Below are 26,389 nucleotides of genomic sequence, written 5' to 3'. Positions count from 1 at the left end.
CAGCTCTTTGTCTTAAATTATAGTGATGTTATTCCTGCAGCAGTGTACCAGGCACATATCACTCTCATCTCCAGAGGTTTGAATTCCTCTGATGAGGTGCAATAAGGCAGAGGTGAATCAGGGTCACTATAAATGCTCTTTGCTCGAGATTAATCTGATATGCTTTTAAGGCTTATCAGCTGTATTTTGCATATTATCATCCTCTTGTGGCAGCATTACACACACCTATTTATACACACAAGTCAATAAGGGGCAGCCCAGGACCTTGGCTCTGGTGCTGATTTGGGACTGGAGTGTGTGCTTCCTTGGGGAAAGATGGAAAGGGATGATGCCACCTGCCACATCACCACAGGGAGGCAAAGGCTGCAGCAGCAGCACGGCTTCCTTCCACCTCCAAGACCCAGCAAAATGGGTACAGCTTACTTGCAAAAAAGAAACCCTGAGGCACAGCTCAGGGGCCCCATGAGTCCGGTCCTCGGCCACACCGCCCCCTCTCCAGGAGCATCCTGCCCACCTGGCCAGCAGTGCTTTCCTCCTCACAGAGTCCCCAGGTCGATGGATCTCAGCTCCCTTCTGCCACTTGCCAGGGAGAGGTGGCAGGGAATGGGGGGCAGGCAGGGAGCCCATGTCCCTGTAGGGGAGAGGAGAAAGCCCTGCTGCTGCTTCTGCAACAGGGGCAGCGTGCCCAGCTTCACACGCCTGCCCATCCTCATCGGCCTCCACCCAGAGCACCACCACCACCACCACCACCATGTGCACCATGAGGGTCCTTCCAGCTGTAAAATTTCCCAGGAGACACAGTCTCCCAGTGTGTCGTGACACCCAAGATTTTGGCAGCACGGCAGCAGCCCCACACCCCGTCGGGGGCTGTGTGCCGGTGCCCTGGCCCGCAGCAAGGACACCGTGTCCCCTCAGTTCAACACCTTCTCCGAGAAGTGTCCCAGCTTCCCCTCCTCCTGCACGGGCTGGGAGGCTTGTCCACCGCAGGAGGGGCTCCACTCCTGGGCCAGGGCTTCACCAGGCCACCGTGGTCCCCCGCTGCCCGGGGCCGGGCGGGCGCCCTGCAGCTCCGCACACTTCTCCTTGTAGTGCTGGGCGTTGCCGGCGAAGGTCTCGCAGCGGCTGAGGTTCTCCTCCTGCACCGGGCTGCCCACGTTGTCCTCGCTCAGCCCCGAGGAGGCCGCCGTCCCCTCCTGAGAGTTCTGGCTAAGGTACACAACAATGATGTCGCCCTTGAAATTCATTACTTGTCCACTTGAAATAAAGGTGGAGTTACTGTTTCCAGTCACATTTCCTGAGGAAGGACGGGGGAGAAAAGAAGACACGCATGATTAATATCTTCCCCTCACAAGGTGGACGCTTAGTACAGTGAACTTAATCTGCTGTGGTGGCTTTGTCCTTGTTCCATTATTTTTTCCCCTGTGACATGAGGATGCTCTCATAATCAATGCCTTCCACTGGACCTTTTCATTATTTCCATTTTCATCTCCCCAGGACAAAGTCTGTCATATGCAAGGAGCCTGTCTGGAAGGGTTGGAAACATTTTTCCTCTGAGCTGTGATCTGGGAAGCCAGAGACAGGGTGATGATCTCGTGTCCCCTGTGCTGTCTGATGCACAAAGCTGTGTCCAATCTGCCTCTGCCTGCAGTTTGTGAGGAAATGCTAATTATTTCTGATTATGAGATTTATTTTTTCCTAGAGTCCCAGAAATCACACTGTTTACCAAAGAGGCAATAAACTCCCAATCAATCCTGCCATTTGGGTTAGGTAGCAGGCTTACTGAAGAAATAATGAAAGTCTTAACATCAGATCACACAGTCACAGAGCGTCCAAAAAACACAGAGCTTATACAATTATGTTATATAGTCCAGATGCCCCATGAAGCTACACTCTGGCACTTATCTAGTCTCTGCAAAGATTTAGCTGGATATAGACTGATGACATTGAAGAGACAGACTCTATATTATAGCAGCTTAACAGAGTTATGGTTTCAGTCAGTCTGCCTGAGGTTAGAGATTTTTCAGTACAAATGCAATCTTTCTGCTATTCAAGGACTGGACTGTTGACCTAAGTGACAGCAGGACCAGGCTCTGGGAATTAATAAACTTTCCTCAGAGCAGAGAGAAAAAAACTGAGAACAAACTTCCAACATCAAACTAACAAGCTTGCTGAAGTTTGAAAACGAAACAAACTGAAGAAACCAACAAAAATTTCCTAGCCTGTCAACACCCTTTCTAAGAAATGTTTTTCCTGCTGAGCTTCACTTCATCATTACTTGCAGACCGATCCAACTCCTTTTAGATACTTCGTGTTTTCTTCATTACATTCCTCAGCACCCGAGACATTCCCATTTTCCTTGCAGATAAGCAAAGCCCAGCCCAGAGAAATGCTGTTTTTCCAGTGGCCTCTGGTGCTGTTTGCACACCAGCAGCAGACACTGGTGTCCAGCTGTGTGGAGTCAGGATCTGTGCCCGCTCAGTGCTGATTGTGGGCACCACTCAAGTGTCTCTCTAATAGGCCCCCCTAAGCAATCTTATTTATTTCACCTAAACCATTGCATTGCTAGCTCTTTGCTTTCTTCCCACGTGCTGTTGATTAACATGAGATGTCCATAAGGGTTTTCTCTGCGGGAGTTTTTCCCTGCTGGTTCTTTCCCCTGTGTTTCATTCAGTGTGGCTGTTTGCCATGAATAAAAGTCTTAGGCATAATGGCAGTACAAAAATAACTGTTTGTCTTTAAACAGATTGCCTGTCACTTGCAAAAGGTGCTGTGAGTAAAGTTACCAGTGCTCAGCACGAGATCAAAAATTTAGAAATATATGTGACAGTGGGAAGGGAAAAAAAAAGGCAGATAAACACATTTTTAATGTTTAGCTGAATGTGGCTGGCAAACCTTCTGTGCTTTCTGAAGACATCATGCTGAAACAAAAGGATATTTAAGGCCTGAAAACACAGAAAATGGACACAAGAGCTTCCTACGCTGTGCAAAAGTGCTTCCAACCTGAAAATTATAAAGGACACATCCAGAATGAAGGCATCGTCCTCTGCAGTGTTTCAGCCTTTTGATCTCTTCAGACTATCTCATATTAATAACAAAGACAGATTAATTTTTGTGGTAATTGTCCACTAAGAACTGGAACAAGGCAGGCAAATCATTTTCTCTGAGACATTTAATGGCCTCTAGGTGGTGAGAACTGTTTGTCGCTGCCAAACCAGGCTGGTTTGGGATCTGGAAGTGAAAGGTTTTGCAAAACCAGTCCCAATTATGAGTCAGCTAGGTTTTCCTGCACTCGTGTTACGCTGCAGCTCTGCACAGGATTTGAGGTGGGCCTGAACTCATCCTTCATGTTCTGACTGCCTCCAGGCTCATGAGAAGAACTTGTGAGCAGCTTTGAAGAACTGCTTGAAGGCTTACCTCCATCTCCAGTGGTGAGCCCTGGAAGGGGCACCTGTCCAGAGGTCCACTTTGGTCCTCTAGGACTGTTTCACAGGAGGCACAGAGTTTACCAGTTCTGTTGTCACTCTGAGTGTTAGTGAACCAAGACCAAAACTTCATGGAATTTACCATGGTCTTTTTCTTCCCATTTTTCACCCACCCTTTTTTGTACCATTCTGTTTTAGCATAACTGTGTGCAAAGCCTGGTGGCTCCAGTTGCTTTGAAAAGCTTTACAGAAAGTTATTTTACGTGCACACTTATTCCATCTGGGCATTTCACAAGGCCTAGCAAAATGACAGACGCTGATCACCCACACGTGCAGGCCTGGTGCTGCTTCAGTGAGGAACCTGTGGCTAAGCCTTGTCCTGGTCCTCATGCAACCAGGCCCTGCCAGGACAGCATGGCCATTCTGTGGGCAGAAAAATTACTCTGCCAACAAGCCAGGTTACCCACAGATAACTAACCCATGCTCTGATACTGCCCACAGCTCTGTCGGTATCTTCCTGTAGTCATGCATAAAAACTGGCAAATTAGGAACACAGTATCTGTGCTCAGGTTTCACCAGATGGCACTATAGCATGTACATATCCAAAGGCACAGACACAAAATCCCATATAAAGAGTTGTGCTGCAGATCTAAGACGGCACTTGCTAGCACGGCGCTTATATCCAAGCTCTCCCATTTGCTCTATTGTTCCTTAATATTTTCTCTTTCTCTTTGCGTCATATTAAGAAAGAAAAGCAGTACCAAATATAACTTGGCTTTCAGTTGCACCTCAAGAGTCCAACAATAACAAAAAAGATAATCTGTGTTCTCTTTACTCCTGCTGCATTTTGTATAGACCAGCCAGTGAAACTGCGTCAAGATTTCAGGAAACTGAAGCCCAGAAAGTTTCTGCTCTTCAGAAGATGAATGCTACACACTTTCAGATTCCCATATGGAATGCATGTTGAGAGAGGAAGGACCTTCAAGTGTGTTGTTTTGGGGCTTTGGCAGACTGACAAGAATGTCTGTAAGAAATTTTAAGGCACGACATGGTTTTAAGGAAGGCCAACAGCTTACAACTGCTGTGGGTATTACAGTAATACTTGGATGTCCCACTCAACACTAAGGTCTCATTATGTTTGGCAGTGCACTGATATAAATAAAAATAGACCATCCAACTTTATGAGATTATAATCTAAAATGACCAATAACATATGAGAGGCAGATTGCAGACTTTTGTTCTGAAAAAAAGTCTGGGGAAGGAAGGTTGCATCCAGAGAAGATGTGTAACTTCCCTTCTGCTGGTTTTGCTTCAGTGCTTTTCTTCCCTTTCATTTGACAAATTTGCTATATTAACTCAATTAATAAATTGGCAGACAATTAGTAATCAGTGTTTCAGAGTTGTTTAGGGAACAAAGCATATGTACATGGAGAAACAGTGTCTTCTGTATGAAACCATTTTATGTGAATGCTTATATCCCAGCAAATAAAAACAAAGAGAAAGAGCCATAAGCAGAAAATGTAGATAATCTCTTAGACCCAGTCACAGCCACCAGCTTACAGCTCCAGCTGGAGTTTCACTGGCCACTGTATAAATGTAACTGGACTTAAATCGAATGGCAAAAATATGTGCACACTGGTGAATGAAAAGCATCTGCCTGAGCACTATGCATCCTTCCTTAGCTCAACCTCTGGGTCCCTTCACTGTGTTCTGCTAACAGAACTACCTGGCCCCTGCAGTGACAGCCAGAAGGTGGGTTCTGCATTGCTGGCTGGATCAGGGTGGGACAATGGTCCCCTGCTGGGCTCATTCTTCTTGCAGAATTCAATACAAACCAAACGGCCTTACAGTTTCAGATTTTTTTTCAGACTACCTTCAGGGCAATTAAGTGAAAAAGAATAATTTTCTTCTCCTAAATCAGGTCCTCTGAATACTGCTGAGCTAGCAAAGAGGACAATCCTATACAAGTGTAGTATGGGTGAAGCCTAATGTGCTTACCAGATGCTGGAGGGAGGTCTGAAGTGCTGCTGTTTGTCCCTGAAGTGCTGCTCTGTGTCCCTGAAGTGCTTCCGTTTGTGTTCTGGTACTTCACGTTAGTACTATCTGAAGGCGCATCTTCCATACCAAGATTGTTTCCTAGAGTGCTCTGACCAGCAGAGAGAAAATTCAAACCACAGGTGCACTGGGCACAGGAACCAGTTTCTGGGGAGGTGGAGGTGCTGTCAGCTGCAGCACGACAGGGTTTGTAACACTTTTGGGGAGATTCTCTGTACAAAATGCCACACCTCACACAGATCCTCTTTGAGTCACAGTTTGTTGCAAAATTATCTATGTCTTTGTTGCCTGTTTCCTTCGGGCAACTGTGGGCATGTTGGCAAGATTTCTGTAGAAGCTGGTCCGTGGCAACGTGTGCCCCATCTGTGTTGGAGGGAGGGTGAAAGCCTGGAGAGACTGATACGTCCTCTGTGCTCCCAATACCTGAAAAGTACTGGTTCAAGCTGTCGTTCTCCCCTGCCTCCATTGGTTGTGAAAATGATGACACAGTTTTACTTGCAGTCTGACTTAGCAAAGATAAATAATCAGTGTTATTGAGGTCCTTATCCATGTACTCGTCTTCCGTGGGAACTGGTGGGAATTGGTAATCATCAGTCTCAGTTACTACAGAAAACTCTCCTGCCTCACAAGGCTCTGTGCTGGGGCTCTCATTCCTGCAAGGAGTGTGACCAGAGGTGCAGCACGATTTTCCAGGGACAGGAGAGCCCGAGGGGACCAGGAGAAATGTGCCTTCAGCCATCTGGGGGACAGGAGCGTTTGTGATGTTCACAGTAACAAGTGCATCTCTGGGGAGTTCCTGAAAGAAATTAAAAGTAAAAACGTCTTTAACAAATAGATCAACATGGAATTGTTTTTTAGACAAAGAAGGAAAAGGCAGGTCCTTCCTCTGTGTGGAGCTGCTGAGGCTGAGCAGTGCTGCTATATTTGAGTCTTGATGTGCAATTCTACTCTGCTGTGAAACTGTGACTGGTGATGCTGGGCTCAGCAGGTGCTGAGAATGGAATCTGGTGGCCTGGGGAGCAATAACATTCCATCTTGTGAGACAACTATTCCTAGCTTTTCTTCGAGGCCACTCAAGAAGAGTTAATAAACCTAGAAGAGTTGCTGGATTCTGCTGTTCCTTATGGACCCTTAGTAAGACCCACTGCTTATTAGGTTTTGGAAACACTTCCATGTGTCTGAAGGGCTATTGATCTGTGAAGGCCCTACTGGAGGCTGAATTTTTAATGTCAGCAATGACTGAAGAAAGAACCTGGATTGATTCAGAAGTTCTGAGACAAGCTAGAAGAAAAGACAAGCAAGGTTGTATAAACCTGAAAGGTTAGGACAAAAAAATGCAAAGGCCCATGACATCCTGCTGTCACAGGAACTGACAAAGTAAAGCTACATTTTTGGTGGCAGCTTCAAAAAAAAGGTTGGGAAATACTTCAGGGGTTTTCTTCAGTTTGTACAAGCTGTGCTTTAAAGATGGGTGTTTGGGAACTGATACCTTTAATTTCTAGCATCTGTTCAGATCTTCCAGGATAGAAAAGAGTGTAAGTGCTGCCAGCCACTAATTGCTGTTGATTCACTCCTCTGTCCCAGAGGACCTGAGCAGCTGCCAAGACAGGAGGTTGCATGAAGGCTTATGAGACAAAAGAGGAACTGCCTGCTTAGAAAGGTGGGCTTTTTTTGGTATGTTTGGTTTTTCTTTTAAGCTATGGAACTGGAGCCTTTCAACAGCTAAGCTCATCACAGCTCCTAGAAGGGATGGTGGGACATCTGGGACACCTCAGTCCACATCCACGGCATTAAGAAGGCTGTGCACATGAACTTGAAGCAGTGCTACCATCTGTTTCCAGCATGGAGCTGGTGTTCTTCCAGAGCAAAAGCTCTAATTTTTTTCATATTGGAATGCACAAGTAGGATTTCCTCCTCCCTAGAATTAAGAAGTCAAACAGTTTCTTTAGCTGATGGCTCTGTGTTTAATCCCTTGCATGCCTGGCATTTTTGGCATGACCCAAATCCAAGTTTCTTCCCCGTGAGTACTCTGGTATGTAACAAGGGGCAAACTCAGCTGAAGTTTTTCCTGCACTTAGGATTTAGAAAGGTTCTCTCCCAGGCAGTCTCAGGTGTTCAGCGACCAGTGGGTTCATGATTAACCTTCTCACCATAAATATTAAATAATCACAAGACCTTTATCTCTGTTCAAACTGGCTAAAACCAGAGAGCAGGTTCAGAAGCTATTTCACATGCCTCACATTTACAGAAAACCAGACTGAAAAAGCCGAAGTTCTGAGCAATTTTTGAGGAACTCAAAATTTGTTTTCTAGCCAAAGATTACCATGGAGTCTGCTTCAGAAGGGGTGTCAGGAATGCCACGAGGAAAACAAAAAACAAAGAGAAAATGCTACCATCTTTGACTTTACCTTTGTTCCTTTTATTTGGCTGCACACTTCATTAGCCCAGTTCTGTAGATCTGCTGTAGGGAAAACAAAAGAGTAGCTGTAACATATAGCAGGCACTTAAGTTAACCACAGACCTAAACACCCACAGTCATTCACAACCCACAATATCATATTAAATAAAACCAGCAAGCCTGTTTTTACTGCCTGCTCAAGTGTCCCAGCATCGGTCTAGCGGAGGATTCATTGTAACTGGAACAGGGATATATTTCTGTGGAACAAATGTTTCCAAACTCCCAAAATAGACCACGGTTAAACTGTGTTCCACATCAAATGGGGTTTCTTTCCTGGTCATATGTCACACCAAGCTATGACTGGCCCATCAACGACCTGCTCACAGCAGAAATGCTCTATTTCAAGAGAAGTCACATGGATGGCCCAAAGGCCCTTCCCAGACAGGAGTGAGAAGCCTGGAGAGAAGAGGGTAAACCACTGAAACCACAGGATGGCAGCCTCAAATATAGCATACTCTACTTAATCAGGGTATGCTTAATGGGGAAATTAATTCCAATTTCTTTGGAGTATCTCCCAAAGAAAAGCTTTAAGTCCAATATCCTTTAGGGCAACAACTGAAGCAATTCTTGGTTCCTGTTTATAAATTCAGGAGATTTTGAAGGGCTCAAGCCCCATGTACATTTGAAGTTTACGATGGTTTTGCATGGCTGAAGACAGATGAGCTGTGCAGCCACTGCCAGTTCCCAGCAATGACTCTGTTGCCCTGATGTTGATTTACCACCAGTACCCACAACAAGCAGGAAGGGCTTCTTCCTGAGCCTGCAATTCTCCCAGACCGGGTGAGCAGGATTGCCCATGCAAAGGCAATGAGGGGCATATGCTGCTCTGTCACTGCAGAGCAGCAGGGCAATAAAAAAGCCAAAGAAATTGCATTCCCCCCCTAACCTGCTCTGCATCACAAGTATTTGGTTTGCAAGAGAGTCACCATTTCCTCCAGCCCATCCCAGAAATTCCAGATTTAGCACAACCCATGTTTAGTGTGGCAGAGGCAGCCTATTTCTAAAACATGGGCTGAAATATACTTTACAAGAACTGAGTTCTGTCTTCCTTTCCACTGCTCCCAAAACTTTTCATAAATTGCTAGCGCTTGGAAAAGGAAATGATGGAAAAAGCTTTCCATGTTTAGGGGAAAAAAATTAAGAACCAACAGAACAATACCTCTGTATGTCCTTCACTAAAGAGACCCAGGGCTTAACATAGAGTGGAGGAATATGAAGGTATTTCTATTCTATTAATAATAAACTCAGTATCCCACTATTATCCAGTATGCCTTTGGCTAGAATTTTTCTATTTTTCTACTTTAACTGTTCATACTATTGCCTTCTAGTATTTCTTCAATCTTGATGATGTTTTTAGCTGAAGAACTTCAGTCTTCAGCTAAAAACATCATCTCCATCACATTCTCAAATACACATCAGTCTTGAAATCCATATTTTAACCTGTCCAGATGCAGGATTTTGGGTGGGAGGGAAAAGTAAGATGAAGAAGACAGGACTTCTGTCTGTCCCTGCTTCCCTTCAGCCAAGGGGCCAGCTGTTCCAGGTGCTGCAGAGCAGCCAGGCTGCTATGAAAGCGCCCAGCACCAGCCCTCCTCCTTCCAACCACAGTCATGTCTGCCCTGAGGATGGTCACTCCATGGGTCAAGAGCAATACACTGTAAATTACTGCCTGTCTAGAGGAAAGGAATTTTTGGCCTGGCTTTGCGCTAGATAAAGCATATGCATATGGACAGACATAGGGATGGCACAGAACTTCCAGTGTAATTCCTGAGCTTCTTAATCTGTTGGTTACCATGAAATCAGAGCACACAGAGAGCCACAGTTGTCACACCCATGAATACCATTAGCTGTGATGTACCTGTCAGCTTTTTCCCCTTCTTCTTGTAGTATACGATGAAGACGACAATGCCAATTAGTGTCACGAAAAACAAGACGACAATCAACACGTACAAGATCCTGTTTGTTCCTGCAGGGTGTAAAAGAGATAGTGCCATCAACACAGCCTGCACTCAGCAAAAAGACAATCCTTGCTCATTTTACCTGCTCTTCTGCAGGAGAGGGTTGTTTTTCCTTCCTATTTGATCTTTAGTTTCTATAATAAAGAACAGTAACTCTAGCACTCATGCAGTTCTGTGACAAGCAGCCACACTGACGGTACCTGGTACCAAGACATTTCCATAAAAACCAGAATCTTGGTGCTACAGAGCAATGCTGTCTGCTCAGGCTTCTCTCAATGTTCCCTTGCAAGCTGCCAGCAGGCCACTGGGGTAAGCTTGATCTCACTCAGGGGACAGAGGACACACATTTCATGGAGATACAGGTGGAGAAATTTGCCTTTTATCTCAAGTTACGATGGATTGCTGTGTGTCAGGCAAGCAACCTCCTGGGTACCATTTCCACACTGAAGAAGGAAATGGACAGTGGGCAAGAAGGGATGCCTGAGGGGGATCAGGCTGAGACTGTATCCACTGCTATAAATAAGCAAGGAGAGGAGCTGCTAGTCTTTATACATGTAATGTGTATGGAAAGCACATAAAAATGAACAAACTGTAAATGTGATGGAGTCATGGGTCTAACATGGCTATAACAGCAATGCTGCCACGCAGCTTTAGTGGCAATACTGCCACTCAGCTTAATAGTGGACACAGGCCCTAGAGTCACCAAGCCTGAAACAATTTTTAAAGATGGGATTTTCCATCCAAGAGCACTGTCTTGGTCTACAGCTGCTTTCCCTAGAGTCACCCATAATGAAAATGGATTTAAGTCAGCCCAAACCTCTATTAATCACATCCCTCCTCCTCCCTGCTACTTTCCAATCAACAACCCTTATGAGGACACAAACCATCTTCTGATGGCTCAGGCATCTTCTGTTCTTTACAAACTGCATCAGACTTGTCAGTCCCAGGCACAATTTCTTCCATTCCTAGAGCTGTACAGCTAAAAGAGAAAGACAAAGAAGTTAGGTTCTCCCAAGGAAGCTTTTTGTGCCTCCTACACTTATGCACAGCAGTACTTTCTGTTGTAAAACACGACATTTCTCCACCCCTAAGAATCTCAGCTACTTTATTTTTGGCTCAGCAGTCCTGTTGTCACTGCTCTCTCTTGTTCTCCTCTAAGGAAAATTCAAGCTTCAGCCTGACAATGTCTCCATCACTGCACAGCCAATGCTGATGCTCCATGTGCTCTACAGGCAGTGTGGACCACCCCACTGAGAAATGCCTTTGCCCAAGCTTCTCCCTGCCTTCTGGCTGGTGTGCTCTATTTACAACACCCAAGGACTTACTTGGTCCAGGATTTACACTCGTCAGTGGATGAAGAGACCTTTGAGAAGTAGCCTCTGGGACATGGTATGCACATTGTGTCCCTGTCTTGTTGCACTGTGTGTAGGAAAGAAAAATGTCATAGATGAGTTTCTGTGGGCTCCTTCCAAGTGAGAGGAAGGTGACTATGCTTCCCATTCTCCTGCTCCACTCTCCTCCCTCAATCCCCCTAAAAGCTTTCATAAAGAGTGGGGTCTTAGTTTGTATTAGGGCAGCAATCACAGCCTCATGTAAGCCCCAGAAAGTCTCACCTGAGCACTTCTCTACATGATCAAAATGAAAAATGACCAGGAGCCATTTGTGTTATTTACTGAAAAATAACACACAGCTGTTACATCCTTCCCCTTCTATTTATTCCCTCATGATGATGCTGTGCCACAGACAGTGACACTGACTGGTATTGTCACTTCTATGAAGCCACAGTAAACAAAATGCTGCATCAGGATTTGTTAGGCTGGAGAAAAAACAGCAACTGTCCTCCAGACACATGAAGCATTTCTTCCTCCATTTCTCTATTATTTGCTGCTTTTCTGGGGTTCCTTATGCCTGGTGCAGCTGTTCCCAGTGTTCACTCTGAACTTAACTCTGTTTTCCACCCACAAAACACCTGCATCTGGTTTTATCTTTAAATTAAATGTCTGTAATAAACCTTTGCGCTACTAGCCATCCAAAACAGAATACATGAGCTACCTGAAAAGTGCTAATCAGTTTTAACTTGTTTGTAACATTAAAAAGTGGCAAAGCAAAGTCATTGCACAAAACCAGATTGCAAATCTGACCTCAGGAACAACCCCCAAAAGAGTGCTTCTCTGAATACAGGAGCAACGCATGACCTAGTGACTCACAGTCAGACACCTCAGCAAACATCAGAAATGTACTGGACACCTTGCAACTACTGTCATGTCCACGTGATATCTTGCAGAAGTCACTTGATCCAAGATACTATTAAAACTACGGAGGCAGGAGCCATGAAAATGTGAATAGTCCAGGAGGATTACATGCAGTAATAACAACAACTCAGACATGCATCTTCTGTTGTCATCTGAGAGTCTAAAGGACCCTCTCTAATGTCACAAGCCACATGATGCTGGCCTCATCCAGCATTTCACTTTGTACATCCCCTTCTGTATCTTACCAGGAGGCTTGACTCCGAGTCCAGGAGCACACATGGTATTTCTCTGGCAGCAGTCGCAGTCCTCGTTCCAGTGGTAGCCCATCGTACAAGCACACTGCCGCTGGAATGTGCTGTTCCCTGGGTTCACTTCTCTCAAGGCCTTCCCTAAAAGAGAAAGCAGATGAGAGGAAAAATCTCTCTGATAACAAGCCTCAAGTTTCTGAACCTCCCGTTCTACCTACTTGCTTTGCTTGAATGGCAGATGCAAAGCCATTCATGTTAGAGGAAATGGTGCCTTTCCGGAAGCACGGGAGACCCTTGATCGGCACGGGGCTCCTCACCCACTGCACTTCTAAACAATACATTTCCTTGTGGCTTTTGCAGAAAATAAACAGCATTTGCAAGGGTGAGACAAACACATTAGGGGAAGTGAATGCAGAGTGTGCTGGGCAAAAGGACAACTTCTAAAATCAGCTCACAGGGGTGAATGGCCCCAGTGAAGATAATCACTATCAGCAGCACTGAGACTGCAGTCATGGTGCTCTGCTGTCTGGGGACCTCCCTCTCTGCCAGGCTCTTCTGCAAGCTCAGCCTTTGGTGGTGGCCACCTGAACACAGCAACTTCCCTAGATCCACTTTCCCATCTCTGTGCTTCACTAATTTGGATTAAAGGGTTCTGCAGTATCAACAGCTCACCTTGATCACATATTTTATGTAGTAAGCATTTATCTTCTTCATTCCAGACATCCATATACTCGTTCGGGCCACATGGCTGGCACACGCTATCAGAAGTAGCAGTGCATCTAGCAGACAAATACTTCCCTGTGATTGAGAAAAGAACAAGTAGGTCACCTGGAAGCTGTAGAGCAGCTGTCTAAGGAGGTTAGAGAAAGGTAAGAGATTGGGTGCTCATACTGCTATGGACAATCATTTCTTCCTGCACCTTTTTAGTTTGTCAATCTGGTCCCACAGTAGTTAGGTGCTATCCCAACAAAACAGCTGCTGTGGCCTTTGCTGAGGCCAGCAGGACCACTCCTGCCCTAGGAAGGCACTTGAGACCAAGCACCTGCAGGGCACGTGCCAATCCACCAGCAGCCAGGAGAGCTGGCTGCCTCACCCTCAGAGCACCTGCTGAGGAGCCTCTCAGCCCCACAGTGCTCACATACCTGGCTCACACTTCCTGCAGCACCGTCCCAAGTACTCATAGTGTTGCTCGCTCTCACACGGCGGAGTGATTTGTAGTGACAGCTGGAGCAGGGAAGGAAAGAGAGGACATGATGAGAACCAATACACTTGGAGAGCTCCAGCCCTACCCAGTCCCAGCACTGGCAGAGAGAAGGAAGATGTTCTGTTTCTATCTCTTGTGGACAGCCAAGCAATAAAACTTACCCAACACTTGTGATTTCAAAGGTGCTTTGTAAGCATGCTAAGAGTATGTACTTGATGATGTACACACAGGAACTTTTAATAGAGCCAGGTGACAAATAAATAATCCATCTTGCAATTTGTCATGAACTTTTGGCCTGCTACATAACCTTTTCTTACAGTACTCTTTTATTTAAAATCTACGACTTTAAAACAATTGTAAAGGCAAAAAAAGGCATAGAGATACCTCTGTAGTCTCTTCCACAGAAATTACCTCAGATCAAGACCTGGGAAACTGCCAGTTTTAATGCAGAGCATTAAGCAAACAAGCAAAGTGAATGATTTATATTCCTGAAAAAGAAGAAGTTCCCAGCTTCCCACTGGGATACAAAATGCTCTTGGCTAGTCCCATAAAATACTGGGCTTAAATTTTGCAGCTTTTTATGGCTCCCACTGTGTCCTGCAGAGGTGGTCTCATGGAACTGAGGCAGTCATCCAGAAAGGTGATGCAATTATCCAACAGCTCTTTGTGTCTCAAAAAACCCAAACCAAAACCAACACAAATCTACCCAAAGCACTCCCTTTCCCCCTCACCCACCTAAAGTGGGTACATGACAGGGAATCTGCAAAGTGGGCAGCAGAGTTGCCTCTGGCCTTCACGGGCCTTTGCATTCCCTGCCAGCTCTCAGCACCCTGTGCACACAGTGGTCCCCCCCAGAGCCCAGGCTTGAGGGCATGGCTTGTGCTGGGGATCCTGGCCAGCTGAGCATTGTGCCCAGCCCTTCACTGACCCTGCTTTGGCAGTTCAGAGTCCTCAAGGCAAACCCAACACCTCACAGTTGTTGATCTCCAAAATTAGATAAGGTGATTCAAAATCAAGCCCATAGCAAGGAATTCTTCACTCTTGGATACAGCTCTGACAACTGCATTAACTTGGACAAAGCTGCAATAAAGCTTCTTCTGCTGGTTAAAGGGAGCTTTTGCCATCTAATAGCACAAGACAACCCTAGGCCTGCTGGTGCTGCTTCCCATTCCTCTACTTAGCATTCTCCCCTTGTTTCCTCCAAATCTTTACATCTTCTCCTCTCTCCTTTTCTAGTTTAAGCAATAGCAACCCCTTAAAAAATAGTTTCCCCTAAGCACCTTGCCCTCTTCTAATGCTGGGAAAGGTCTTGTATATTTAAGATGACCAAAAAAGATTGAATTTTTTTTTAGAACACCACCCTCTGGCTTGCAGTTTGAGCCATGGGTTGGTGCATGACTTGTGTTTATCAAAACTGCACTAGCTGTGTCTGGAACAGAAAAAGTAGCACAAGTCAGAGGTCTTGAGCTCTTGTATTTTTGCAGGCTATAAACAACTTACAGCCTTTTTTTTTTATCATCACAACAATCCCGGGTCAAATTAAGAGTCTAGTCTTGTGTTGTCTCATTGTTTCCTTGTCTGTCTCTTTGCACTCATTAGCAGCACCTTTCCTGCGATTAGATAATGCCTTTTTGGAACAAACACTGCATTCCCTGTTTACACAGCACCTCCAAGGAGGGGCACAGGATAACAGGCAGCACTGGTGAGGGAAGAGGCAATCCAGGAAAAGGAAAGTTGGGCCAGCCTGGCAGCTGAACAGTGACACAGCTCAGCGACCCCTACACTTGAAAGAGTTCATTTTCTGTAATGCACTTCAGGCTAAAACACTGAGATGGCCAGCAAAGGGCTGAGGTGATGATGTGGAACCAAGCACAAAGAGTGTCTTGAGCAATCGATTCTCTACCCAGCCATCCACAAAGGTAACAATCGTGGTGAGACCAAAAGCAGTCTCAGCACTCATTTTTTGTTACAGAATATCCTCTTCTTCCTCGTTTGCCCCTGTTTAATAGTTCCTCTTTAGACAAAAAGACTAAAAAAATTACTGAAGTGTCAAACAAGGGCAAAGTCATCCTTTTTGCGGAAGAATGTGCAAATCTGCTAAGGAGCATTCAGCTAAAGGGTCTGGAGTAATTTCTGAGAATCACAACTCAGCCTGAGGAGAAGCAGCAGGGCCCTGGAACCAAGGTGAAGGGAGCAGGCTAATTGCTCAGCCACCTGTTGGACATCATTTGATACCACCAGGCTTTACAACACAGTGAGGGCTACTGTTATGGAATAGGTCACAGCTGCATTAACCTGTGCTCTGTGTCAATGAGCAGCCTCTTCTGTGTCTGTGTCCTTCCCCTTTTCACACAAGCCAAGGCATTCATAAAGCTGAATACTCCCTCTTTTGATTTATGCCCAATGGTGCAAAGACAAGGCTCTCATGGGGCTAACTCCCAGGTGAAGGTGAGGGATTCTAGCCTGGTATGGACTGGTTGGACCTGCCAAGCATGAAAGCTGGGGCTAGAGTGGACAGGAAGGGAAATCAAAGCAACCTGGAATTTTCTTATGATGAGATCCAAACTTTTTGCTAACACAGCTTTGTTAGACGTGAAGCTATCCCATGTTAATCCCTCTGCCAGGGAGATGTGTCTGTCTCAAACTGTACATTAACTTCCTTTGGAGGATGAGAAGTACTTGTGCTGCTGGCAGCACGATGACCTGATGCTTCACCACCACCAGCACATTCCTGCCAATGTGTCCTTCTGAGACAGGGAAGTGCAATTCATTTGTAGATGAGGAACTTGTACCAGGAGGCCATCTGGCTTTACAGAGGTGACAGGAAACCAAACCAAGTCTCCCAAGGCCCAAGTCTGCTCCGTTACCCCTGGAACATCCTTCCTCTCCTCGGATGCTGGCCTGTGGGTCAGAGTGATTTGGACACCACCAAGCTCTTATCTAGAGAGAGAAAGTGCCAACTTCCTCTGAAGTGCTTAAATGACATTACACCCAGCCTGCTTCAGGTATACTTCAGAACAAGTATACCTGACAGGGGAAGAAGCCAGGGGGAAAAAGACAAACCTCCTCCAGGCTTGGTAGATCCAGTTTGGTAAAGCACACCAACACCTGCTTACCTTTAAGCACATGATTACCACAATGGACTTCTTTGGAAAAACAGGCATGCTTACACCAAAGTTTGCAGAAAGATTGTGTTTTGGTGTTGAGCTATGGGGAGACTTTTCAGCTTGGTGTTTTTTTCTTACTTATTTGTTGAAAAGGATACTAAGCAAGAGTGTGCTTGTGCTTTTAGGGTTGGAGAACACTGATGACAGCACTACAAAGAAACACTGTGTTACTCACGCCTTAAAAAAACACACACACAGGTGCTTTTGAAGGGGAGAACCAGCAGCATTCAGACTCCTGTCCTCAGGCTTAATGAAATATTTATTCTTTGTGCCCTTGAACAATCAGAGGGCAGCAGAAGCTGTGCGTCATGGATGCTAAAACTACTCTTCTCGCTCTTCACATTTCAGAAAAGATAGAGTTGCATGGGCCTCTTTCCTTGAAAAGAAAAAATCTGGAAGAACAAGGTCGGGGGTTTCCACAATCTTTTTCCCATGACACTTTTGAACAAGAACCTGAGGCCTCAATGAGGACTGCTCATTAGCAATAATCTCAGTTTTGCAAAAATTGAGATGTAAAGAGACATGTCAAGGGATAGCTGTCTTTTAAGATGACACCTTCTTGACCAGTGTAGTTGTTTCTGGAGAGTATTCAAGTCATCTGTCATCATTTCACTGAGCAAAGCACATTTTTTTCTCCATTTATTATTACAGCATCAAAGTACCTATGGGAAAGACAACTTTGGTCTGTCCTGCCTTGCACACACCACTTCTTCTTTATACTTTGGAGCCCAGGTTTATTCAAGCCACTTGCTTTGAGGTCCTTAGACTTGCCTGCTACAAAACGGAGAAAAATCTGTGGATTTGGGGCTTTATTAGCCTTTGTCAACAGGAGTGAGCTTTGAGAAGTTTCCTGAAGTAGCCCCTGCAAGCACAGTTAAGAGGGCCTCTGCAGTCATCTTCAAATATGAGCCACTGCCTCTCCCCTAACAGGTACCAGCTGTGCCCACAGCCTTCCAGCCTCCTACCTGTTTTGGGTCAGCAGTACAGTTAACCAGACTCCAGATTTCTTCAGCCCATTGCCAGTTTCAGAGGCTTGCCTAAAAAATTATCTAAGAGCGAAAACAGAATCTGGTTCTCGATGGGTGCTGGTGTGGCTGGTGCTCCCAGGCACTCTGTTGAGGCACATAATAGTAATAACTCTGGAAAATTTTACAGCTGTGGGTGTACAAGGGGAAAGAGGAGTCCTGTGTTAAAGACTTAATCATAATCACATTGCATGCAACAGTTCCTTCATGGACAGCCTTCACCGTGGATAAAAATTAAATCAAAGCAGCACCCAAGTCACAGCTTTGCAATTCCAGTTATTTGCTTGCAGGCCTGTAATTCATCACAAAAATCTTAGATTGTGAATGAAATGCTTTTGGTGATGTCAACTTTCCAGTGACCAGTAAACCACATCACAGAACTACCACCACATGGTAAAATAGAGCCGGGAAATGGCAACAACTTAAACTAAATATTATTTCACTTTTAAAAATAGGTCCTTAAAACTCTGCTACAGCCTGAATGCGTGAAGACGACAGAAAGAGCGTAAGGGATAAAATCAATAATGAAGAGGTGAAGAGAAAACCGTAACGTGCGGCCAGGACTTGGGCAAATGGTGGCAGAAGTTCTGTCCTGCCTATTCCCCTTGTCCCTCTGTTCCAGCGTGCAGCAAACACCTGAGCAACTGGTGCTGCTCCACTGGTGGGAAGGAGCATTCCTCAATCTCAAACCCACCAGAGCTATTTCTGGCCAGCAGCTACGCAAAGGAGAAGTGCCACACTGACGGCTCTCACGGTGGGGTGGGGGCAGGCAGACAGGAACCTCAGGTATATCAGATAGATCAGAGGGGAGACAATGGGGGTGAGAGACAGCAGGGCTGAAACAGGGACTGACTGAGGCTGTGAATCAGCCAGCCTGCTTCCACGGACTTGCCATCACGTGCACAACATTTGTCATTCAGAGACAAAGTCACCTCCACACGCAGCCACAGGGGCACACTTAACATTTTCACTGCCTGGGCAGTCAGCAGTGCCTGCACGTTGCCTGCACTTTGCTGCAAAACCTCACGCTTTAACCTATGTGCACCCACAGCTGCAGCAGTTCAAAGACTAACAGCTACTAGGTAGAATACTCTGAAGGTGAATCAGAGACCGAGAACCCCAACGCTAACCAAACCAAAATATTTACCAAAAAGGCTTGACAGCAAGACCAACAGTCCATAACAAGCAGAAATAAAGACTGCAGAATAATGGCATTATCAAAGCTAATACCTAGGTGTGCTTGTGGTAAGGCCTGCAGAGGCAAATCTCTTCTAGATTGAACAGGTGCGAGAGCAGCGCTCCAAAGGAAAGTTTAGTAGCCTTCCCACTCCAGGTACTGTGTCAATGACTCATCATGAGTAACTCTACACCCTACACTCATTCATGCTTAATTAAAAAAAAATTTAAAAAACCCCAAACAGTAAAGCTACAATGATTTAGGGGGAGCACGCTCCTCTTGCATTTTAGTTCAGCAGACCATTTCTCTATGCTTCATCAGCTGAAGATGAATTTTAATGAAGAAATGACCACGACAGATTTCTTGGGCAGGATGCCAGATTAGGTGTCTAATGTGGACTTTCCATGCTTAACAATCTGTATATTTATGTACCCTTCCAGTACACTCTCAGAGTGGAACATAACATGGTAATCTCTTACTATGTGAGGCGAAATCCCACAATCCTAGCTGAGCTGCTGGGCAGAATGAGAAAGCCTGTAGTAGAAGAGAGCTTGCACCACCTGATGCTCTGCTCTGGCTTCCTTCTCCTGGATTTTAGCATTGTCCAAGGAACAACTGCTGCATACTCTGCAGGCAGGAACATGAAGGGCAGGGCTGGGGATGATGGCTGACTGGGGGGATGCATGTAACACCCACAGATCATTCTGCTTCAGTGTGAGTTAGAGGGGGAACTGCACGACTGTATCTGCACCTCCTCCGTTGTGAAGGAACTGCTGCCTTTATTAAAGAGCCAGGACTGGGCTGAGGATTGATTAATTCACTCTTTAGGTGTCAGTCACAAGGAACCAGCTCTGCCGGTGGCTGCGGCCAGTAATGTCTATGGAAATATTCCTCCCTGATTGGAAGAGGCCCTGGCTGCTTTCCATAAGCAGCCTGTTTTACAACATGTGGTATTGCAGGGGAGAGCTTTTCTTCCTGTGAGATCAGATTCAAGGAACCATCTCATCCTTGCTCCCAAACAATGCAAAGTTACTGGAGCATATGCTGCTCCTAAGGCAAAACTCTTCACTGTGGCAAAATAATGCACTCAAAATAGATTTTCTTGTGTGCTACATAAGCAATTTTAGGACTTCATATGAACCTAGTTGTGCATTTTTCCCTATCTGTATTTCTGCATTCCAGATTAATCGGTTGCCTAACAAAACTTCACAGTATTTTTATTTCCATACAAGATTCTTTTCTTTTCCCTCCCCTTTGACCACTGACTAAATATATTCTGTGTCCATCTGCAGTCACAAATGTTGTTCTTTGCCATTCTTGAACAGACCCTATATACTTCTTTTTCTTTTGGAGTAGCCACAAAGTGGTGAGGGTGAATGACCTCATTTTTTCCCCCCTCCTTGGCTACTTTGCTCTTGCAGGGTGGATTAAACCGGACAGCTTGGCTCTTTTACCAAAACACAGCCTTTTCTGGTCTCTTTTATCTAGATTTTAAGAAGGGAGGCAGCCAGAGGGTTCTGCAGAGGCCGAGAAGCAACCCTGGGTCTCAGCTCTCTCTCAGGCTCTCTCTGCCAGCCCACTATGCTGCCATTCCCTGCCAGAGCCCCTCCTCCAGCCACTCCTTTGGGAATGCTGCAGGGAGGCAGCACAAACACATCTGGCCAAGTGGTGCAGGGAATGTGCCTCTGCTGTGGGGATGCTGCAGGGGTCCTGGGCAGAAGAAGATCCAGAGAACAAGGGTGAGGGCTGGATGCTGCAGCCTACACCGCGGCATCCAGCCAGGGCAATGTATCCACTCCCTTCCTGGGCCTGCGTGGGCAGACCTCCCTGTGACTTTGGTGAGAAACAGATGGGGCGCTATCCCAGGGTGATTAATGACCCTGGCTTCGTTTGCAGCCATGACATCCTGGGCACTACACAAACACCAAAGAAAGCCATGCCCAGAGAGCTCACACCCTGAGAAGGCAAACAAAAAAGGTAACCATCAGAAGCCCTGCACAAAGCAGCTGAGGCGGTATGAGGTACACAGGTATGAGACACAAACCAGGATGTCCTGGAGTGCCAGGGTGATGTCAGCATTGCTCCTGCTGTGCAGTGCTGAGCCCTCCAGAAGGCACCCATCACAAATATGATAGCACACTGCAGTGACACACAGACAGGGACAAATCAGAAAATCTGCCTCCCTGAGCGCCAAAGCATCACACCAAGTCCTGCTCCCACAGGGCAGGCACAACAGCAGGCTGCCCTGAGTGCCAGCACAGCTGGATTCCCACTTGCAGCCACCTTGTGACTTCCAGCCATTGCTGCTAGTGGAGTTTTTCTTCTACTACATGAACTTTGGACCATCTTCAAAGAGTAAGTCATAAAAAGGGGCAAGTTCTTGCAGGCAGGCTATTGTGTCGCACAGACCAAGGCCTGCTCGAGTCCAGAGTGCAACCTGGTTAAACATCACTGAATTTTTATCTTGCATTTATAACACACAAATATTTGCCTTTGCCTTCTCCATCGGCAATAATAAGGCAATTTCAGAGCAGCTGCTTCTCCATGCAAGCAACGCCAGCCAAGGCATCCTTAAAAACAGGGGTGTGTGGCTGCAGCAGCACAGGCCAGTGCTGCCTTGCAAGCTGAGCTTCCAGCAAGTTTCCAGCAAGCTGACTTTCCAGTTTCCTATGGAAAGGAAGGGGACAGTCTATGCAAGGAGCAGAGCTGCAGCTGACTACATGATGAACCAGTTATCTCTGTCTCCCTCTTCCCTCCTGTGTAAGCTCAACCAGCTCCCAAAGCAACCATATCCTCCAAGTGTCCTGCAGCCTTTGTTGCAGAGCAGCTCCTTGCAGCACGGGGCACAGATGGAGGGAGATGTGAATTCTGTGGTAACAGCATGTGCTGGCAGGAACCCTCCTGGCTCTGGTCACCACAAAGACTTCCTGGAGACCTGGTCATACAGAGAGGAAGTGGGCAGGGAGAAGCAGGAGGCATTGCCTTGCAGCAAGCATTGCCTTTTCCTTTTCCTTGCATCTGTGCATGTACCTACTACAGGAGAGCCTCTCACCACTTGAACTCCTAGGGACAGATGGATAAGCTTAGCAAAGTGACTCAAGTATGATTCCTTTAAATAGTGTCAAGGGTGTGTTAAATAGTGTGTTAAGTGATGCTGGAGGGCATCACTTTGAGGTTTCCATGATTTTCTATGTCATAGTTACACATGCATCCCTTTTACCATCTGCACTGGTTCTTGCCCGGCTGTCAAGTTACCTCCCACTCTTTTGAGCTGAGGGTTATAGACAGTAATGGGCAGAAAAAACAAAAAAAGATCCTTAGGGATGCAGTTAACCTCTCTGCTTGACCTGTTTCTTTTGGCTTTTTTCTCCTTCTGGCAGAGTTTGAAGAAAGCCCTGTGACCTAGATGACATTGGTCAGTACCTTCGAGATGTCTGATAAGCTTTGAATTCTACCAATTTGTGAAATGCGGCAAAGGTTTGTTTTGGTCCTGTTGGTGGGAAAGAAAAAATTACATCAGGCAGATGATGCTTAACATGAAAAGAGAAGTGGGACAGATCTCATAAATTGTGGTTTGATGTAGTTTTACATACATTACATTCTGTTGGTATGAGGTGCTGTAAGATTTTTCACATGTTCTGGGGGAAACTGCAAGACAATGGAAGGCTTGCCAGTGCTCCTCACAAGAACCATTGCTGCAAGGCAATTTTTACAAATGAACTACTTGAATTACAGTAGCTTTGAAGCCCATGCTGTTAATGGTAGAATATACCCAGGAGTTTAGATATTGTAGAAGTTTTGCTCTACTGAATGATTCCTTTGGCTCTAATCAGAGCGGGAAAAATGGACCAGGAGAGCCCATGGTAACTCAGTACAGTCACTGTTATGCTCTTTTTCCCCCTCTCTCATCATACAGACTGCGCATTTCAGGAAGTTAGAGACAAATCTGTATTTTTGCCAAAACTTTTCTACACTGCAAAGAATTCCAAATGCTTGCAATGAGCAAACATTAGCTATGAAGTAGATGTTACAGAGCAGTAGAAGGACACATTCCATGCCACACAAAGGGAGATGAATCTGTGCTGCAGCTGATTTACTGCACACTTGCACATTCTCAGAGACTTTGACTCCCATCTGATAGTAGCACTGATACTCAGCAAGGAAAGGGATGTGACTATTCTGTGCAAAGAAGCTGAGCAGATCATGCCCCAAAGAGCAAAATATCTCTGACAGGTGCCCAAAACAAATCACTCAGAAAGATCATCTTGTGGCTGAAGCACAAGATAAGTAGGGCTGAGCTCTGTTCCCAGAAGTTCTGCTCCATGCTTGGTGTGTGACCTAGAGCAAGTCACGAATTCTCTGTTCCCATTTCCTCTTTGGTGAAAATGATGACAATGATCATGTCTATTCTCAGCAGAATTATGAGTGAGTATGCAATAACTTATATTTCTAAATGCTTCTCATTCTTTGCAGGAAATAAATTGCAAATATCACCGTTCGAGCACTATTCCACCCTATTAACCAGTCTAAACGAACACAAATGCACCAGAAAAATCTCAACCCTCCCACTCGTATTCTCACAATTGTTCCATCAGAAAGCAACTCTCTTCTAAGAAACCACTGCTCAAATCAGTCAAAGGAGAAACTGAAAGGCTCTTCCAGAGCACCACCTCTCTAAGCTTGCCTTTCACATTCTTGCAGGGTCTGCTCACTCTTGAAGGCAGAATATTAAATTAATGGGCTCTTTGAAAAATTATGTTTTATCCTTATCTTTATGCTACAGCTTTCCTGGAGCTTCCTACAGTTTTGTGCTGCTACTTGTCCAAAGCAACGGCGATGCAAAGTTGCACCCTGTACAAACACAGATTCAGAATTGAGCACGTGTTGAAGGCAGTGGAAAGACTTTACACATCAGCCCAAAATAAATACAAGTTCCTTGTTCTGTGTCCTGTGAAAGGCTATGAATCAAGAGGTGAGAAATGATGAGGAGCTCTGGCTCCTACATCACGGTGCCTGAAACATGCCAGGAGCTATACCATGGAAATCTGAATTTCCAAGGTTTGGTCAAAGGCTGAGCCAGTTCCAGGCAATGAGGATATTCCAAAGGGAAAAACTGCACTAAGCCCAAATGGCTCCAGAAGGAAGCAGGCATGTGATGGTTAGTGACCTGAAGCAAAGGCACGAAGAGCATTGAGGTCTGCTCCTCCTGCTGCACTGATCAGTCCTGAGCACCAGGGCAGGAAAAAAGAGAGACACAGAGGATACTGAGGGACAGGGAAAACCCTCTGAAAGCTGTGATGTAAAAATCACTTTTAAAATTTGCAAGCTCATACACATACATATGGAGAACACCTGGAAAGCAGCGATTTGAGAGAAGCCTGAGAGTGAGGGTGGACAAAATGAAACGTATGTTTTAGAAGAGAAAAAAAGGCCTGTGTGGTTTTAGGCAACATATTTAGGACCAGGAATCCAAAGGAAAGGCTCTCAGGACTGTGCGGTCAGACATGAAATTGTAAGCTGTAGACAGCAGAGGGTTTTCTGTTTTGGTTTGGGTTTTTATCTCTTTTTTCTTGAAGTTGCACCTTGCTTTCAGGGAACCCAGCCATGGCCTGGTTACATCCCCATGTTGAGGGAAGCACTTCAGGTTACATAACTTATCAAGAATAATGACACACAGAAAAATACCAGAAGTTCTGATGAAATAAATACAAATGGTAGCGAGGCTGCCAAACATGGATTAATGGAGGAAATAAAGTGTAAATAAAGGGTAGCATGTTATTTGCAAATCCTGCCAGTCTAGAAGGGTCTAAACAACCACAAGGGAGAAGGATAATTTTTAAGCTGTATAATTAGAAAGAGCAAAGCAAGCTTCTGGCGATGTAAACTGCTGGAGGAAACGCCATGTACGCCACTGACACGGCTGAGCAGGAGCTGGCTGTAGAAAATTATCTTTCCGACAGCAGGGGAAGACCAGCCACGATCCTAAGTGAAGCACGCTGACCAGCAGCCACCTGGCATCGCACAGAGCTGCGACCGGAGCACGCTGTGTTTGCAAACAACCGCAGAGCCAAACCTCGCTCAGACCTTCCCCCGTCGGAGGAGAGGGCTGCCCTTTGGGGCAGCTGACCCGGCTCCGGGCTGGGGTTCCCGGCTCCGGGCTGGGGTTCCCGGCTCCGGGCTGGAGTTCCCGGCTCTGCCGTGAGCAGCACAGCAGCCTCCGGGCGAGTCAGGCGGCCGCCCACTCGCGGACCGGGGGTCACAGCGCCGTCCCACGTCCCGGGGCCGCGCGGGGGCTGCCGGCATTGGGATGGCGGGATGGCCAGAGCCTGAGGGGACTCATCCCGCTGGGAAAGCTGGAAAGCTGAACCTGGGCTGCCAAAACCCCGAGTCCCATGCCTGAGGGGCGTGGGCAAGTGTGCCCACGCTCTCTCGAATAAATCTGTTCGGTAGGGTGGAGTCTGCCTTATTTTTACTCTACATGCAAATTATATCCCTCAACAACCTCGCTGCAAATATTTTCTGGTTTCTCACACCCTGCCCTGGGCAGAAGCAGGCTGTTTTCCCCGCAGATCCCCTGGCTTCCTTTGCAACTTTGGGTTTGGACTACTTTGATTTTACAGAAGCGAGAGAAGCTTATGAGTTGCTGGGATAAAAACAAAACCAAAACCCAAACCAGCAGAGCGGGGGGCAAGGCAGGCGAAGCTGCTCTGCGGGATGCCGCGGGCTCCGATATCGCCGACGGCCCCGAGCAGCGGGACGAGCAAACCAGCCCCGCGGGCGGGATGCGACACCCACCTCCCCCTCGGCTGGTTCCCAGCCTTACCTGCTTGCCGGCGGCAGCGAGGCACAGGAGAAGGAGCCAGCAGCCTGACGGATCGGGCATGTCTGGGTGCGCGTCTCTGCCTCCTCCCGTGGCTCCTTTTCCTGCCACCAAGGGAAACTAGATCCTTCCAGCCAAGCCCCCGCGCCCCGGCAGCGCAGCGAGGCGCATTTGAGCTGACTACTTCTCTTTCTTCCTTTCCTTCCTCTCAGCTACACGAGGGGAGAAGAGAGAAGAAGAAGAAAAAAAAAAAAAAAGCGCCTGGCTGTAGTTCCCACAGCATTTCCTCAGCCTTGACATGCAGGGCCTTTTTTTTTTTTTTTTTTTTTTTCCCTCGCTTCTTGTCCCTCCCTTTCCTTTCTCCACCCCTTTTTACAAGAAGTTTAGTCACCATGCCCACGTCCCTCCTCCGGCCGGTGGGGATTGCATTCCCGGTCGGTCCTTCTCGGCAGGGCCGTGCGTCCACCTGCCCCCGCCTCTACGCCCTCCCGTTCCAGCCCCCAGCCCCTTTCCCCGCTGTAATCTCCCCTGGAATTGTTGCCTTCTCCTCACGCCCCCGGAGGGGGCCTGTCACTGTCAGAGGACATCTTGGGCCTCAGCCTG

At 46.4% G+C, this 26,389-nt stretch overlaps 1 protein-coding gene across 4 annotated transcripts; it reads right to left on the bottom strand.

Moving 5' to 3' along the window:
* Positions 1-816: 816 nt before the first annotated feature.
* TNFRSF11A (TNF receptor superfamily member 11a) lies at positions 817-26,077 on the bottom strand. 4 transcript variants are annotated; one of them, XM_054285080.1, is made up of 10 exons: positions 25,790-26,077; positions 13,536-13,617; positions 13,066-13,191; positions 12,391-12,534; positions 11,219-11,312; positions 10,778-10,872; positions 9,794-9,901; positions 7,886-7,938; positions 5,421-6,273; positions 817-1,294 (listed from the first exon to the last, which is right to left on the bottom strand). In XM_054285080.1, the coding sequence occupies exons 1-10, from the start codon at positions 25,847-25,849 to the stop codon at positions 912-914; spliced, it is 1,998 nt and encodes a 665-aa protein (XP_054141055.1). In that variant the 5' UTR covers positions 25,850-26,077; the 3' UTR covers positions 817-911. The 4 variants fall into 4 exon arrangements, with proteins under 4 accessions (XP_054141055.1, XP_054141056.1, XP_054141057.1 ...); XM_054285081.1 differs by having other exon boundaries at positions 7,886-7,935; XM_054285082.1 differs by lacking the exon at positions 9,794-9,901.
* Between the last annotated feature and the right edge of the window lie 312 nt (positions 26,078-26,389).

The sequence above is a fragment of the Melozone crissalis genome, unplaced genomic scaffold, assembly GCF_028551555.1.
Source record: "Melozone crissalis strain CALT ecotype California unplaced genomic scaffold, PUWL_Pcris_2 ptg000042l_1, whole genome shotgun sequence".
Taxonomy (NCBI): Eukaryota; Metazoa; Chordata; class Aves; order Passeriformes; family Passerellidae; genus Melozone; species Melozone crissalis.
This window is presented reverse-complemented; position numbering and strand designations above follow the sequence as displayed.

Excerpts from the sequence above, each read along its gene's own strand:
- TNFRSF11A (XM_054285080.1), bottom strand. The coding sequence starts at position 25,849 with ATGCCCGATCCGTCAGGCTGCTGGCTCCTTCTCCTGTGCCTCGCTGCC. Across the intron at positions 10,873-11,218 it reads GAGTGTAAATCCTGGACCAA|CTGTACAGCTCTAGGAATGG; the intron begins GTAAGTCCTTGG and ends TTTCTCTTTTAG. Across the intron at positions 1,295-5,420 it reads AGACCTCCCTCCAGCATCTG|GAAATGTGACTGGAAACAGT; the intron begins GTAAGCACATTA and ends GTCCTTCCTCAG.